General features: G+C 43.8%; 1 protein-coding gene across 1 annotated transcript in view; it reads right to left on the reverse strand.

Moving 5' to 3' along the window:
- Window positions 1-15,000, reverse strand: part of fam184aa (family with sequence similarity 184 member Aa) — a 102,282-nt gene that overhangs the window by 41,042 nt on the left and 46,240 nt on the right. The window contains exon 14 of the mRNA XM_063224097.1: window positions 4,634-4,846. Coding sequence (XP_063080167.1) covers window positions 4,634-4,846 — 213 coding nt within the window. The remainder of the gene's footprint in view (window positions 1-4,633; window positions 4,847-15,000) is intronic.

Genomic DNA, 15,000 nt, shown 5'->3' on the forward strand with positions numbered 1-15,000 from the left:
AGATGGAACAGGCGGCGAAAGGCGCAGAGTAATGGAAGTGAGTATGAGCTGTTTTTGTGATTGACAGCATGCGGTCCAAGAGACGAATGAAAACCAGCAATCAGGGCTGAATCTGCAAATCTGTATATCTCATCTTCCCCCTGAGTGACACAAATGGAAAATGGCATCACTCAAATGAGATCCATACGGTGAGTCATCCAATCTCAAATTAACCCCCTTCGCTGCCAGCGCCTCGCTACCAACATCAGAGCAGTGGATTGAAGCCTCGGCACCAGTGCGGACCCGCATGAAGATGAGGTATAGGGTCCAGAGTCTTGCCATAGACAGTGGGGTGAGTTGAAGGGTCTTTTATTTAAATATCACGCACACACAAACATACACGCATGCACATGCAGGCGCGCACACGCACACACACACAAGCGGCACACGGCACACACACACACACACACACACACACACACACACACACACACACACACACACACACACACACACACACACACACACACACACACACACACACACACACACACACACACACACACACATTTCTGGAAGAGTGCATTTAAAATTCCACCAAATGAGAATTTTGACAAGCTCCCAGGCCAAGCTCTTAATGCAACCCAACACATCCTCCCAATCAGGCCCCCTCTCTCCCTCCCTCTTCCACTCTGTCTCTTTCGCTCCCTCTCCCACTAGCCAAGCATAAGTAAACAACCCCACATTTATCAAACGCAACTCAATTCAACCCCATTCAACCCTCCTGCCATCTCTTTCCATCCCTCCCCCACCACCTCTTACTCGCTACCTCCCTCTGCTGTTCTCCAAAGCAGCCATGTCTCATTAAATTACCTCACATTTACCAAACCCAGCCGAGCCCTCCAACCTCTAGCAGTCTCTCTCCCTCTCTTTCCATCCATCTCTCCACTCTTATGCTTCACCAACCAACCACAGCTCTGTGTGTGTGTGTGTGTGTGTGTGTGTGTGTGTGTGTGTGTGTGTGTGTGTGTGTGTGTGTGTGTGTGTGTGTGTGTGTGTGTGTGTGTGTGTGTGCGTGTGTGCGTGTGATCTACCTTTGGCTAAATGACAGTTAACATGTGCTATATCGTTACTGTACACATGTGCAATGATGTGTGTAATGCCCTTTGTATTCTGTAATATTGTGTGTATGCCACTGGAAAACTTTCCCCTCGGGAGTAATACACAATACTCTTCTCTTCTCTGCCAGTCGTAGCCAAGGGGTTAAGGGTATGGGCTTCAGATGAGGGGGTTGCAGGTTCAAATCCCACCCTTCCATTCCCTATCTCACTCCATGGCTGAGATTCCCTGAAGCGAGGCACCTAACCCCACCCTGCTCCAGGGGCTACAACTAATACCCTGTATATAAACTTTATTACAGGCTCAGGGCCCAATAGGCAGACACACAACATATACATAGAAATATAATGTGCAGGAAAAAGAAGAAATAATAATAATAATTAAAAAAAAAAATTTACAAGCAAACAAGGGTAAAAGGATGCTTAGTTGTCGCATGTAGCGGAAATAAGCTATGAAAGAAATAGTAGGGACGTTCAAACACTGTAACTTTTCTACGCTTTGGAGAAAAGCGTCAGCTACACAAGTGTAATGTAATGCAACTTCATTAAAATATCTCACACTCGCCCTGCCATGGCCAAACAGTAGGGCACTCGTCTACCATGCTGCTGACCCGGGTTCGATTCCCAACTCGGGTCCTTTGCCGGCCCTTCCCCGTCTCTCTCTCCCCACTTGCTTCCTGTCACCACCTTCACTGTCCTATCACAAATTAAGTAAAAAAGACCAAAAAATATATCTCACACTCACCAAAGTAGTCTACCCATCCCGACACCCTCCTCTCTCTCCTCCACTCTAACCCACTCTTCAGTGTATCCAAGCTTCATTATAAGACCTCCCATTTACCCTGAGCCCTCAGACCATAGCTGACTCACAGCAGCCGCTACTCTCTCTACCTCTACTGCTTCTGCTGCTGCTGATAAGATGATGAGGATGATGATACCTCTACTGCTTCTGCAGTTGCTGCGGATGATGATAATGATATTGATGTTGTTGATGATGGTGATGGTAATGATGATAATGCTGATGATAAAGACGACGATGATGATGATGATGATGATGATGATGATGATGATGATGATGATGATGATGATGATGATGCAACTGAGGAAGCCAGAAAGCCGTGGCTACTGTTGCCGAGGTGATGCCGATGCTGCTGTCACTGCGGTCCCTGGGGCTTTATGGTTGGCAACAGGGGAGGAGAGTGATGCCTTTGACTGCATGGAGAACATGGAGGTGGTGGGTGGTGTTGCTGGGGTGGCAGCAGTGGAGGTGAGGAAGATGAGCCTCCAGGCAGATGACACTCACTGTTGGATGGGGTGAGGGGTGGAGGTGGTGGAGGGGAAAGATGAAGAGAGAGACAGTGTGACAGTGACGAGTGAGGTGGGGGAGAGTTGATGGAGAGTGACACACCAATGAATGATGATGACAGCTCTGGAAGGACAAACACATACAGTACTCACAGACAAACAAGGGAGGAAGTTAAAATGCACAGCCGAGCCAACCATTTGTAAATTAAGATGACAGTGTCATTTCCTTTAGTGTCATTGGTGCGGTCCGGTGTTTTCGTATTTGTCACAGTGTCACACAGGAGAGCACAGTTAAGGGGAAAGGAGACTTTGTATATTAGATTTGCTGTAGAACAGCCACACTCGCAACAACAACTATTGTTTTCAATAAAAACAAATGTACTGATCAGTTGCTCGTGGCCAAATATCTTTTGGGTTGGATTTGAGCGCACTCTTTTAATATAACTGTGTTTACTAGAGGCACCAAATGCAAAAAAAGTAACATTTGCTCTCTGAGCCACCTTCAGCTATGGAGCTCAAACCGTGGCTAAAAAATGAACATCATGTATGAGTCATCATGACCACCATGACACTGTCCACTGCCCTGTAAGGTCTATGAGGACAAAAATAGCTGCCCCAGCTCCAGGGCAACGAGGCATGAGACAGCAGTTACGTGTGTGCTATATTTACAAGCAAACAAGGGTAAAAGGATGCTTAGTTGTCGCATGTAGCGGAAATAAGCTATGAAAGAAATAGTAGGGACGTTTCAATTGGTTTGTCTGTGCTGTGAATAGGTACTATCTCTCTCTCGCACTCTCTCTCTCCCTCTCTGTGTGTGTGTGTGTGTGTGTGTGTGTGTGTGTGTGTGTGTGTGTGTGTGTGTGTGTGTGTGTGTGTGTGTGTGTGTGTGTGTGTGTGTGTGTGTGTGTGTGTGTGTGTGTGTGTGTGTGTGTGTGTGCGCGCCCGCTATACTCGTTTCCTGCATTTGTGTGTGTCGTGTGGAATGTGGGAACCTGTCAGAATAACAGTTTATGACAATTTTCTAGGATTTACTATGATTTATTGCGATTTAGTGTTGTCGCATAGCTCCAGTGTACACTAATTAACAGAGGAATGATTTGAATGTACGGTACTAATTATTGTGTGTCTGATAATGCAAAAACAGATTCTAGAATCCAGACGACATCACATATCTATTTTGGTTTCTATGGTTACTGCACATCATTTGGCCCACACAATAGCCATTTTTCAACATCCTGCAGCCAATGTAAATATGCATTAGATACCAATGCGCTAATTCCAAAAAAAGATTAGTGCTCCAAGCAAGGGACCTGCTAATCAAAATCAGCTTCCTGCTCCCCGAGCTGAGAAAGCTATTACCTGATCTTGCTAAGCTGCTTGGCGTATTACGTAGCTTTGGTGATGATGTTGGTGTGAACTCCAAGCCTGCCCTACGTAATGTTTGTTGATGTTTATGTGAGTGAATCTAAGACGTCTTAATGTTCAGCACGATTTTGTAAACTCGGATTTAGTGTTTATTTTCTTGTAGCCTACTCTTGCTAAACGTTAGCTAAACTCTGCGTATAGTGTACCTGAAAGTTGTTTTATCACTGTAATGCACATACCTGGGTGTAGCTGACTTTTTAAGACTGTGATGAACATACTGTGGGTTGCTAAGACTGTAATATGTAATGTTTTGAGGGCTTTCATTGGGGGACTTTTTGGGCCGACATTCAGCATCCCATCACAAGTCAGACACCTTTGAATTATGTTGCTTTTTGCAAGATATTGAATAAAAACTTCAATCATCGACAACACTGAGCCTCGCGTTACGAGGCCGAAAGTAACAGGAAAGGATGTGAGGCGGTAGATTGACTTTCAGTACCTCTGTGCACCCTGAGCTTGTCAACCCTGCCATGTACTACTGTGACCTTGTCCTAATGTTGCTAACCCTTCAAGACTGTGATTTGCCACTGTAACCTACTGTATTGTACACAGGGATTATTGACATAATGGAGGGCACGGTTTAATAAGGAGTTTCTTCCAGAATCAATATGGTGTAAGGTTCTAAGCTGCCATGTTTATGAATCCCTTTGGGAGACAAGGGGGTTCGCAATGAATGGGGTTCAATGTGGAAAATGTAAACATTCATGCCCACTTCGGATACCGGAATTCATCCCAATTTGCTGCATTGGTGACGCATAGAACAATTAATTTTGGCTAACATATTGAGCATCGTTTGTTGTACGTACCCTGAGGTTGCGCTGGCGGGCCTCGTCCATGGTCTGGACGGCGATGCAGTGGGCCTCCTGTAGGCGGCGCTCTCGGTGCTGGTGGTCCAGTGTGATCTCCTGCATCTCTTGGGCCAGGTGCTCGCGCTCCGCCGCAAACTGGGACTGCAGCTGCTGCAGCGCCCCCTTGGACTGGGACAACTGCAGCTCCAATGACTGCTTCAGGAGCGAGATCTGATGGGACAGGAAAAAAAGAGAGAGAGAGAGAGAGAGAGAGAGAGAGAGAGAGAGAGAGAGAGAGAGAGAGAGAGAGAGAGAGAGAGAGAGAGAGAAAGTAAGATGTTATTTATTTATTATAGTATAACCCCACATTTATCAGTTGCAGCACCCCCTTGGGAAAGAAAGAAAGAAAGAAAGAAAGAAAGAAAGAAAGAAAGAAAGAAAGAAAGAAAGAAAGAAAGAAAGAAAGAAAGAAAGAAAGAAAGAAAGAAAGAAAGATAGAAGCCAACAAAAACCAAGTGGGAATATGTTGATTTTTGTTGTGCTACTAGTTGTGAATGTCTCCCTTGGGAAGATCCTCTTTCCATCAAACATCACTGGCTGCATGTTGTACCAGAAAGAAACCCATTAGCCCCTTTTTTCAAAACAAGATGCTCTAAACGGGGCAGCTCAGACTTGTTACAGTACATCATGATTAAACAACAAAAGCAGCTACCAGCAGCAACAAACACTGTGTAACTAACCATTGAATGTGCAACAGAAGACCCATTGGGGCTTTATGAATGTAAAAAGGCATTTTATTTCTGAGTTTGTATAGTGCCACAGTGAGTCGAATAAGCATCAGTGAGAGGGTGAGTGCTTACAGAAGCACTATTTATTTTTCATACAATCTTCAGCGCGAGTTTTGTAGAAATCATTTGCAATTCAACTGCAAACATGCAAAGTAGAGAGAAGAAGAGAAGCCCATTCTGTTAACTCTCATAACTTCTCAAATTGTAAGCCTTTTCATGTAACAGAATAAGCCTGTGGCTTTAGTTTTAATCAGCGAATAAACTTCCGTGACTCTACTAACAGGAGATTTATAATTCACTCTAAATCAGGGGTGTCAAACTCAGGCCCGAGGGCCAAATCTGGCCCGCGGGGTCATTTTATTTGGCCCGCGAGATAATTTAAATTGCAGTTGGCCCACATACACCTATACAGTACACTGTATATAGTAACTTACAGTAAACATGAAATTTGGTATCATAGGAATACAAGTGGACAGAGGCCACCTCTCACTCATACTCAACCGAGTATTTTCTGGCACATTTAAGCTTCCATGAGTATTCGTGAAATTTGCCTTTGAGCATTAAGTATCCATTTCTAAAAAATACATATTGAGTTCAGCCCGTGACGTCATCCCAGATGATGATTTTGACATAACACTGCTCCACAGAAACGTCATATATTACAACTGAACTCTGAGTTAACATTACTGAGTTTATCGCTAAATCACCTAGGGAAGCTGGTAAACTGTTTTGGGGGAACCTCAAAAAGCTCTAAGCTGTTCCTTCCAGGGTCCCCAGAGATCGTTTAGTTCCCCCCGCAGTGACAAACCTTCGATTCAGGCCTGCTACAGTATCACGGCATTTCCTTTTTGTGTGTCTGTACTGTGTGGGGGGCCAGTCAATCTTAACACAGTCAACAGCTAAACACAAAAACACACATCTGAAATGCCTCAAGACCTGTGGTTGTTAACTGTCTGCAGTTGACGATTTATTTATTTTAAAATAAAACAACAACACATCAACCATAGCAGGTGGAAGTACCTCCCACCTACCTCTGGAGACAGCTGAAAGCATGTTGGAGATGAATAAAGGGCCAGAATGAAAGAGAAATACGAGAGAGAGAGAGAGAGAGAGAGAGAGAGAGAGAGAGAGAGAGAGAGAGATGAAGAGAGAGAGGAAGAGAGATAGAGAGAGAGAGAGAAAGAACTCCAGCGAAGAACAAGAGTGGGTCTGAAACACCTCAGGTTGTATGGCAGGTGGTGCTTGTCAGTGAGGCTTTGGCTATGATTTATTGCGCCACTGCTCCGTAAGAGCCTGTGTCTCGCCTGCCTCAAATCTCTCTCTCTCTCTCTCTCTCTCTCTCTCTCTCTCTCTCTCTCTCTCTCTCTCTCTCTCTCTCTCTCTCTCTCTCTCTCTCTCTCTCTCTCTCTCTCCCTCTATTTCTCTCTCTCTCCCCCTCTCTCTCCCCGTCCCTCCTTTAAAGGCCATGTCTCGCTTGCTGTGTCGCCTCAGGGTTAGCAACGGGGAGACCAAATAAAAAAAACCGAAACAAAGCCGCAGGAAAGTAATCTGAACTGTACAACCTGCACAAGACGGGTTGCCCATAAACACACAGAGGGCAGGAAAAATAAACAATAATGAATGGATAAAAAAGGAAGACGACGAAGAAGAAGAAGAAGAAGAAGAAGAAGAAGAAGAAGAAGAAGAAGAAGAAGAAGAAGAAGAAGAAGAAGAAGAAGAAGAAGACGAAGAAGAAGAAGAAGAAGAAGAAGAAGAAGAAGAAGAAGAAGAAGAAGAAGAAGAAGAAGAAGAAGAAGAAGACACCACCACCACCATGTTTGTTTGATCCTAGGGCAGTTGTGTCAGAGAGAGTAGAGAGAGAGAGAGGTTCCATTGGCCCATTGTTTCCTGGTCCCCCTTAGCCAGACCTAGGCAGACCTAAGGACTGTTCTATTCATTGTAGGAGCATTATGACACGCCCCTTTAGGCAGACCAGAACCTGGTCACGTTAGGTGCCCATAGAAACCTATTATGTTGGCATATCTCTATAGAATATCTCTGGTTGTGTGGTTTAATAGTGAAGGAGTTGGTCTTATGATCGAAGGGTGAACGTTTGAAATTCTGTACCAGGAGGAAGTATACATGTATAGGAACCTCGTCTGCACCCTCAGTCTATCTGAAGTGTCTTTGGGCAAAACAATTCACAACTTAACAGTCCTACAGGCACTGTACTCTGGAACTACTTTATAGGTAGTGAGTAGGAGTCAACCTACTTCCTTCCATCCTTCCCCTGTGTCCTCCAGCCTTGAGACGCAAGGATCCATGCAATTGATCAAATATTTTAATTAAATATCTTGCATCACCTGACATGCATGACGAACATCATTAAATTAGATTCTTTATTTTCCCATAGGGATATTTGTTTTCACCCCAGACAGTCAATTCCATCACGTTCGGCATTAGTTAGATCTTAATGGTAGCCTACACACTTACAATACATGAAGACAACATGTATTGCAAATGAGATGTAGATTACATGTACTGTATATTGTAGAATTACAATGGAAATATAATATATTATCTCCAATTACTGTCATAAGGGAAGAAATGTAATGTAATGTAATGTAATGTAATGTAATGTAATGTAATGTATTGTAATGTAATTTAATGTAATGTCATGTAATGTAATGATTCTAATGCCATGAGAAAGCAAGCTGAGCTGGGCCAACATCTCAGCCTGCCAAACACGAGAGATATAACAGTACCGTGCATATTGCGGAAAGAGCACAAATGAACTGAAAGGAAGGGAAAACAAACCCACATCCGGAGAGAAGAGTCTGGGGAGCCAAGGGGCTAAAAATAAAAGGGAAGAGCGGCGCACGTTAGCGTCAGAGCGCTAATGCACTAGCACGCGTGCGTCCGACGCACTTACTGTGCCGTGCCGTGCTGCTATGTGGATGAGACTGCTGTAGAGAACTTTCATTTCACCGTGGGAGCCTTTTGAGGATGTGGGAAATTTGGTCTATGCAGATTAAAGAACAGGAGACAGACAGATGGTAAATGGAGAAAAGAGGGAGGAGAGAGAGGCAGAGAGAGAGCGAGAGAGAGAGAGAGAGAGAGAGAAAGAGAGGGAGAGAGAGAGAGAGAGAGTGTGTTTGGGAGGTATAGGGGTGTATCTGTCTATGTGTGCGTGGCCTGCATGCATGCGTGCGTGTGTGTGTGTGTGTGTGTGTGTGTGTGTGTGTGTGTGTGTGTGTGTGTGTGGGTGGATGGGGGAGGGAGAAGCAGTGGGAAGGGGGGCGGGAGCGGTGAGATGAAAAATGAAAGACTATGAAGCAGTCTGTTCTGTTCTGTATTTGGCAGTCTACACTATTTTTATTTATACTGCAACCGTCTGCAGTCATGACGCACACGCACGCGCACACACACACACGCACGCACGCACGCACGCACGCACGCACGCACGCACGCACGCACGCACGCACGCACGCACGCACGCACGCACGCACGCACACACACACACACACACACACACACACACACACACACACACAAAGAGGAAAAGATAGATAGATAAAGGGCCTAGTTTTGTACTATATATACTTTACTTTGTATAATTGGACCCAAAGGTTCCATTTTACTCTATCACGTCAATGTGTATACTATACTAGACCAGTGGTTCTTAACCTGGGGTGCGGGCACCCCCTGGGGGTGCGCCAGACTTTACAGGGGGTGCGCGGAATGTTGTTTGTGTTGAGGTTGTGACCAAAATTCAGCTTGGGAACATTATAATTAGGTCAAATCTAAACCAAATTAAAACACATTTTGGTCCCCATTTAAAGTCATTAAGCTTTTCATTAACATCTCAAGCAAAAATCATTGTGATTCATCACCAAAATCCTTTTTTAGTCCTTATACACGTTATACACGTTGGGATGGGGGTGCGCGGCTAGTCTTGTGAACAGGTAAGGGGGTGCGCTGAGAAAAAAAGGTTACGTACTAGACTATACTAATAGCCTACTACACATATGGTGATATGATAGTGGCATTGAGGACAGTGGTGGATGTGTAATTGTAATTGACATGGAAACAGTCATTGTAAACATCACCATCCATTGTTGTGATTTTGGAAAGTAAAAGGTCATCAAAAATTTGCATTTACCCATATGCCACTCAAAACAATGGTAACACTTTATTTTAGGGATACATCTATTAGCACTAATACATACAATATTAATGTCTGTGTAAGTAACTTGCAAGGCATGTACTAAGCAAAATAAGACAGTTGTTAGACATTTATTCGGAAATGTCTTTTTCATGCACAATAAGGGATTTATTACCAATATAACCTTAGTAAGGACCTAGTAGGCCCAGATTTCTATTTATGAGTAAGCAGTAAGGGCCGAAATACATTGTGTATAAGCTCCTGGTAAACTGTGTGAATAAACCCTGAACAGTGTGAAAACAGATGTGGAATAAGGGTCCCTATTCTAAAGTGATGCATTGCTCAGCCCAGATTGCTCAGGGCCCCCGCACTACCTAGGGGTCCCTCACTACCTAGGGCCCCCACTCTACCCAGAACCCCCCACCCCCCGGGCAAGCAAAGTGTAAGAACTTTTCTGATTTTGCGTCAGTCTAATGGGATATGTAAATCTCACTTATTTCAATCACTGTCTAATTCTGTAATAGGAAGGATTATATAGCAAGGATTGGACGTAAACTTCTCAATGACGGTGGGGTGGTGAGATGTCATTTTTTCATACACCAATTAGCTTTAAATGTAAAAACCGTACAATAAATGCAGAATATAACCATGAGAAATAGTTTGGAAGCAACACTAAGCTGTTCCTTTGTGATAAATAAGTTAATGTTTGAGAAACTTAGCTCCAAGAAGTGCAGTGCATGATGGGTACGCCCTTAGTCAGAAAAGCAATGCATGGCCAATGCAGCAATGATAATAGTTCTGTTGTTACATACATGGCAAATTGTTTGGATAGCAACTAAATTGCACGAGTGAGGGGAGGAGCTAAGGACGTAGGTAGGCTCAGAGCTGGGTAGGTTGTCTGTTGGCCTAGATTGCGTACCCATCATGCACTGCACTTCTTGAAGCTAATGTTCTCAAACATTAACTTAATTATCACAAAAGAATAGTTTATTTTCGCTTCAAAACTAATATTCTAATGTGCTGCATTTATTTTGGGGGGTTTTACAATTAAAACTCAGTGGTACATGAAAAAAATTACATCTCACCAACCCACCGCCATTGACAAGTATACGTTCAATCCTTGCTATATAAAGGCTCCTGTTACCTTACCTGCATTGCTATGAACAAGAGAAAACTGGATGACTCAGCTGGTAGAGTAAGAATTATGTAATAAACCCTTACACTTTGCTGATAAGGGGGGGGGCTAGGTAGTGAGGGCCTGGGTGGTGTGGGGGTGTGGGGGCCCTAGGTAACGAGGGGGACTTTGGTAGTCTGGGGGCCCTAAGCCATCTGGGGTGAGCAATGCATCACTTTAGAATAGGGACCCTTATTCCGCATCTGTTTTCACACTGTTCAGGGTTTGTTCACACAGTGTGTCGGGAGCTTATACACATTGTATTCTGCCACTTACTACTTACTAATAAATAGAAATATAGGCTTACTGGTCCTTACTAACGTTATATTAGTAATAAATCCCTAATTGGGCATGAACAAGACATGTGTGAATACATGCTTAACAAATGTCTTATTTTGCTTAGTACATGCCTTACAAGTTACTAACACAGGCATTAGTATTGTATGTATTAGTGCTAATAGATGTATCCCTAAAATAAAGTGTTACCAAACAATTTCTATGCTTAAAGGGTAACCTCTGCCAATTTCGAAATGCAGTTGTAATGCTCACACTACCCTGGACTTGTCAGTACCTGAGATTTTTTTTTCTTCAACCTTTTCCGAGATCCTGGTCATTGTAATGTGGGCAGGTGTTTGTTTACATTTCAAAAAAACATCTTGATTTATTCCCAATTACATCCAAAAGGTTATGCAACATCAGCAGACAACTAGCAAACAGCGATACCTTTTGGGATAATACTTGGAATAGGCCTATGTTAAGAAAGTTTTCAATGTAAACAAATTCTGCCCCCATTAGAATAGCTCAGATCTCGAAAAGGGCTGAGTCAAAAAATGTATCATCACTGGGTACTGACAAGTCAAGGGTAGCGTGAGCAATACAACAGCATGTTAAAATTGGCAGAAATTATCCTTTATTCTTATATAAGTGATCTCAAACAGATCCATGTATTCAGTGTTAGGTAGACAGGTCAGCAAGCAGCAGCTGCCTTATAGCCTACTGTAGTTCTCTCATAACGTCATGATGTCACCTGCAGAGACAGTGAGACAGTAATGGGTGTGTGTGTGCATAGATAAGTGTGTGCGTGCATGTGTATGTGAGAGTGATGGGCGTGTGGTGTGTGTGCGTGTGTGTGGGGTGTGTGTGTGTGTGCGTGTGTGTGCCTCCGTACATGCATGTGTTTGTGAGTGTGTGTGTGTGTGTGTGTGTGTGTGTGTGTGTGTGTGTGTGTGTGTGTGTGTGTGTGTGTGTGTGTGTGTGTGTGCGTGTGTGTGTGCGTGTGTGTGTGTGTGTGTGTGTGTGTGTGTGTGTGTGTGTGTGTGTGTGTGTGTGTGTGTGTGTGTGTGTGTGTGTGTGCATGTGTGTGTGTGTGCATGTGCATGTGTGTGTGTGTGCATGTGTGTGTGTGCGACAGTGATGGGTGTGTTTTGATTGACAGGTCAATGGAGGGAGTTAGACAGACAGATGACAACGAGGCTCAGGAGAGTCGAAAGGGGGGCCCCCAAATGACACCCCCTTCCCCACTACCATCCCTCGAAATACACACAGAAACACACAGGAACAAACACAAACTCTCGAACAGTCTCTCTCTCTCACTCTCACTCTCTCTCTCTGTCTTTCTCTACATTACGGGTACACACACACACACACACACACACACACACACACACACACACACACACACACACACACACACACACACACACACACACACACACACACACACACACACACACACACACACACACACACAGCCCATCTCTCTTACAGGACTGACAGTTCGAGTATTACACAAATCTTTGGTTGCCTAGAAACAATATGAAGGTATCCAGTCTTAAACCCCCTGATCGTGTCTCCCCAACCACCCCACTTAAAAAACAAACAGACAACCCAAGCAAACAAGACCTAAAAATGAGCCCAGACATTGGAGGAGTATCCGACAGCAGCATGGCATGTGTATTTGTTCATGAGTGGTGTGTGTGTGTGTGTGTGCGTGTGCGTGTGCGTGTGCGTGTGCGTGTGCGTGTGTGTGTGTGTGTGTGTGTGTGTGTGTGTGCAGGGAAGCTGACAAGGGGTGACAAAGGGGTCAGTGGGAGAGGGGGGGCAGAATTGGGTCTTCATTGCATTTCATGTATTGGGTTTCAAATGAGTTTGTCCCGGGCCCAGCCAAAGCTGTCAGCGACCCTGTATGTGTGTGTGTGTGTGTGTGTGTGTGTGTGTGTGTGTGCGTGCGTGCATGCGTGTGTGCAAGGCAATTCTCGCTGAGGCCATTGAATGCTCAGGGCTGCACTGACATAGATAAATGAGAGGGGGCTTCCTGGCTAATAGTGTTGTGGCGGGTCGATTCAGCTAGCAGTGTGTGTGTGTGTGTGTGTGTGTGTGTGTGTGTGTGTGTGTGTGCGTGTGTGTGCGTGTGTGTGTGTGTCTGTGCGTGCTTGTGTTTGTTTGTGTGCGTGTGTGTGTGCGTGTGTGTGTGTGTGTGTGTGTGTGTGTGTGTGTGTGTGTGTGTGTGTGTGTGTGTGTGTGTGTGTGTGTGTGTGTGTGTGTGTGTGTGTTCTTGGTCCTTTACTTTTTAACTTGTACTTCTACCTCTTGGGTCTATCATCCGGCAGCACAACATATCGTACCACTCATATGCTGATGATACCCAACTGTATATATGAAGAGTTCTGATGCAAAATCCCCTAAGTGCCTTTTCAGAAAATAATCTTAATTCATTTTTTATTTAATGCAAAGCTATCAAAATTGCACATTTTCTTTTCTTTTATTTATGTAATATAACTATTTATATGTATTATCAAGTACATAAATGTAAACCAAACCAACAACAGGGTTCTCTAAAGATATAGAAGTGCAGGTCTTCAGAAATGGAGTTTTTGCATCTGAACTCTTCATATCTATTTCCTCTGATGACCCCATGATGTCCTATGAATGATCTCACTCAATGCATGTCTGCCATAAAGACCTGGATGGCCCAAAATTTCTTAATGTTAAATAATGCGAAAACAGAGGTTCTGTTGGTAGGCCAAAAGGCCCTCAGAAATAATTTTTATCCACTTCTTAACTCTCTCGTGAAACCTTGTGAGGAGGTCAAAAACTTAGGAGTGACCCTTGATGCTGATCTTAATTTTCAGAAGCACATATCCAACATTTTTAAGGCATCCTTTTACCATTTTAGAAACATCTCTAAAGTGCGTAATACTCTGTCTCTACATGATTTCCGAAAAAGTATGTGTGTGTGTGTGTGTGTGTGTGTGTGTGTGTGTGTGTGTGTGTGTGTGTGTGTGTGTGTGTGTGTGTGTGTGTGTGTGTGTGTGTGTGTGTGTGTGTGTGTGTGTGTGTGTGAGGCTGTTGCAGCTTGTCCCCCGCCTCCACTTGAGGAGTTGCACTGCAGGATTCAGGGCTGTTTCCAGCACAGCACACCTGTGTCAGCCATAACTACAAGACGGGTCTGGAAACAACTTCAAAAGTGGAGGAGACACGCTCACACATCGCCTGATACTTTGTTTTATGTTTTATATTCTATGTTCTATTTTCTATGTTTTATGTGGGATTCAGCAACCAATTAAAAAACATTGACAAAGACATTTCGAGCCATTAATAATAATCTTGATTGCCATACATTGCAGTGGAATGACTTTGCTTGAAACGTTTGTGGGCAAATAAACAAAGACAAACCTGAAGAGCTCTGTCTTTCACTTCTTTCATGAGCTTAGAAAGGAACCTAACAAAGCATGGGCGAAACACGCTGTTCACTGAAATCATAAAAAAAAAACCCAGCTAATCTAAGTCCACCAGTGTGCAGTGACTCATCAACTTTGTTTCTGGGTTACGTATTTATCTATTAAGAGAGTCTATTAAGAGAGTTACGTCATTCCCATAGACCTCAATGGTCCAATCTTTCCACAGCAATGGCGACTTTCATGGGGCTATACAGAGCGTTTTACATGTAAATCACCATTGACTTTAGTTCCAATGGAAGTAGTTACTTATTTCTGGGAGGTGGCCTTAGAGCACAGAAAATTTGGTAAATGTGAATGTAATTCGTTTGTATTTAATCTTTGTTTGGCATGTAATGGTTATGTGTTAGTCTCCAGTGAACAGAAAGTTGCTGTTTAGAAATATTTTAATCTACTGTTCGTGAATCACAACACCAACCGACTTCCTGGTCCCCGGTTGACACAACTCTCCTATTAGAAGGCTCTGGTATTTATGACTGTGCATCATCAGCACCTGGGCATTGGTTGTGCATAAAATGTGCACAGTATTTCTTTTATGTGCC

The sequence above is a fragment of the Engraulis encrasicolus genome, chromosome 19 (genome assembly GCF_034702125.1).
Source record: "Engraulis encrasicolus isolate BLACKSEA-1 chromosome 19, IST_EnEncr_1.0, whole genome shotgun sequence".
Taxonomy (NCBI): Eukaryota; Metazoa; Chordata; class Actinopteri; order Clupeiformes; family Engraulidae; genus Engraulis; species Engraulis encrasicolus.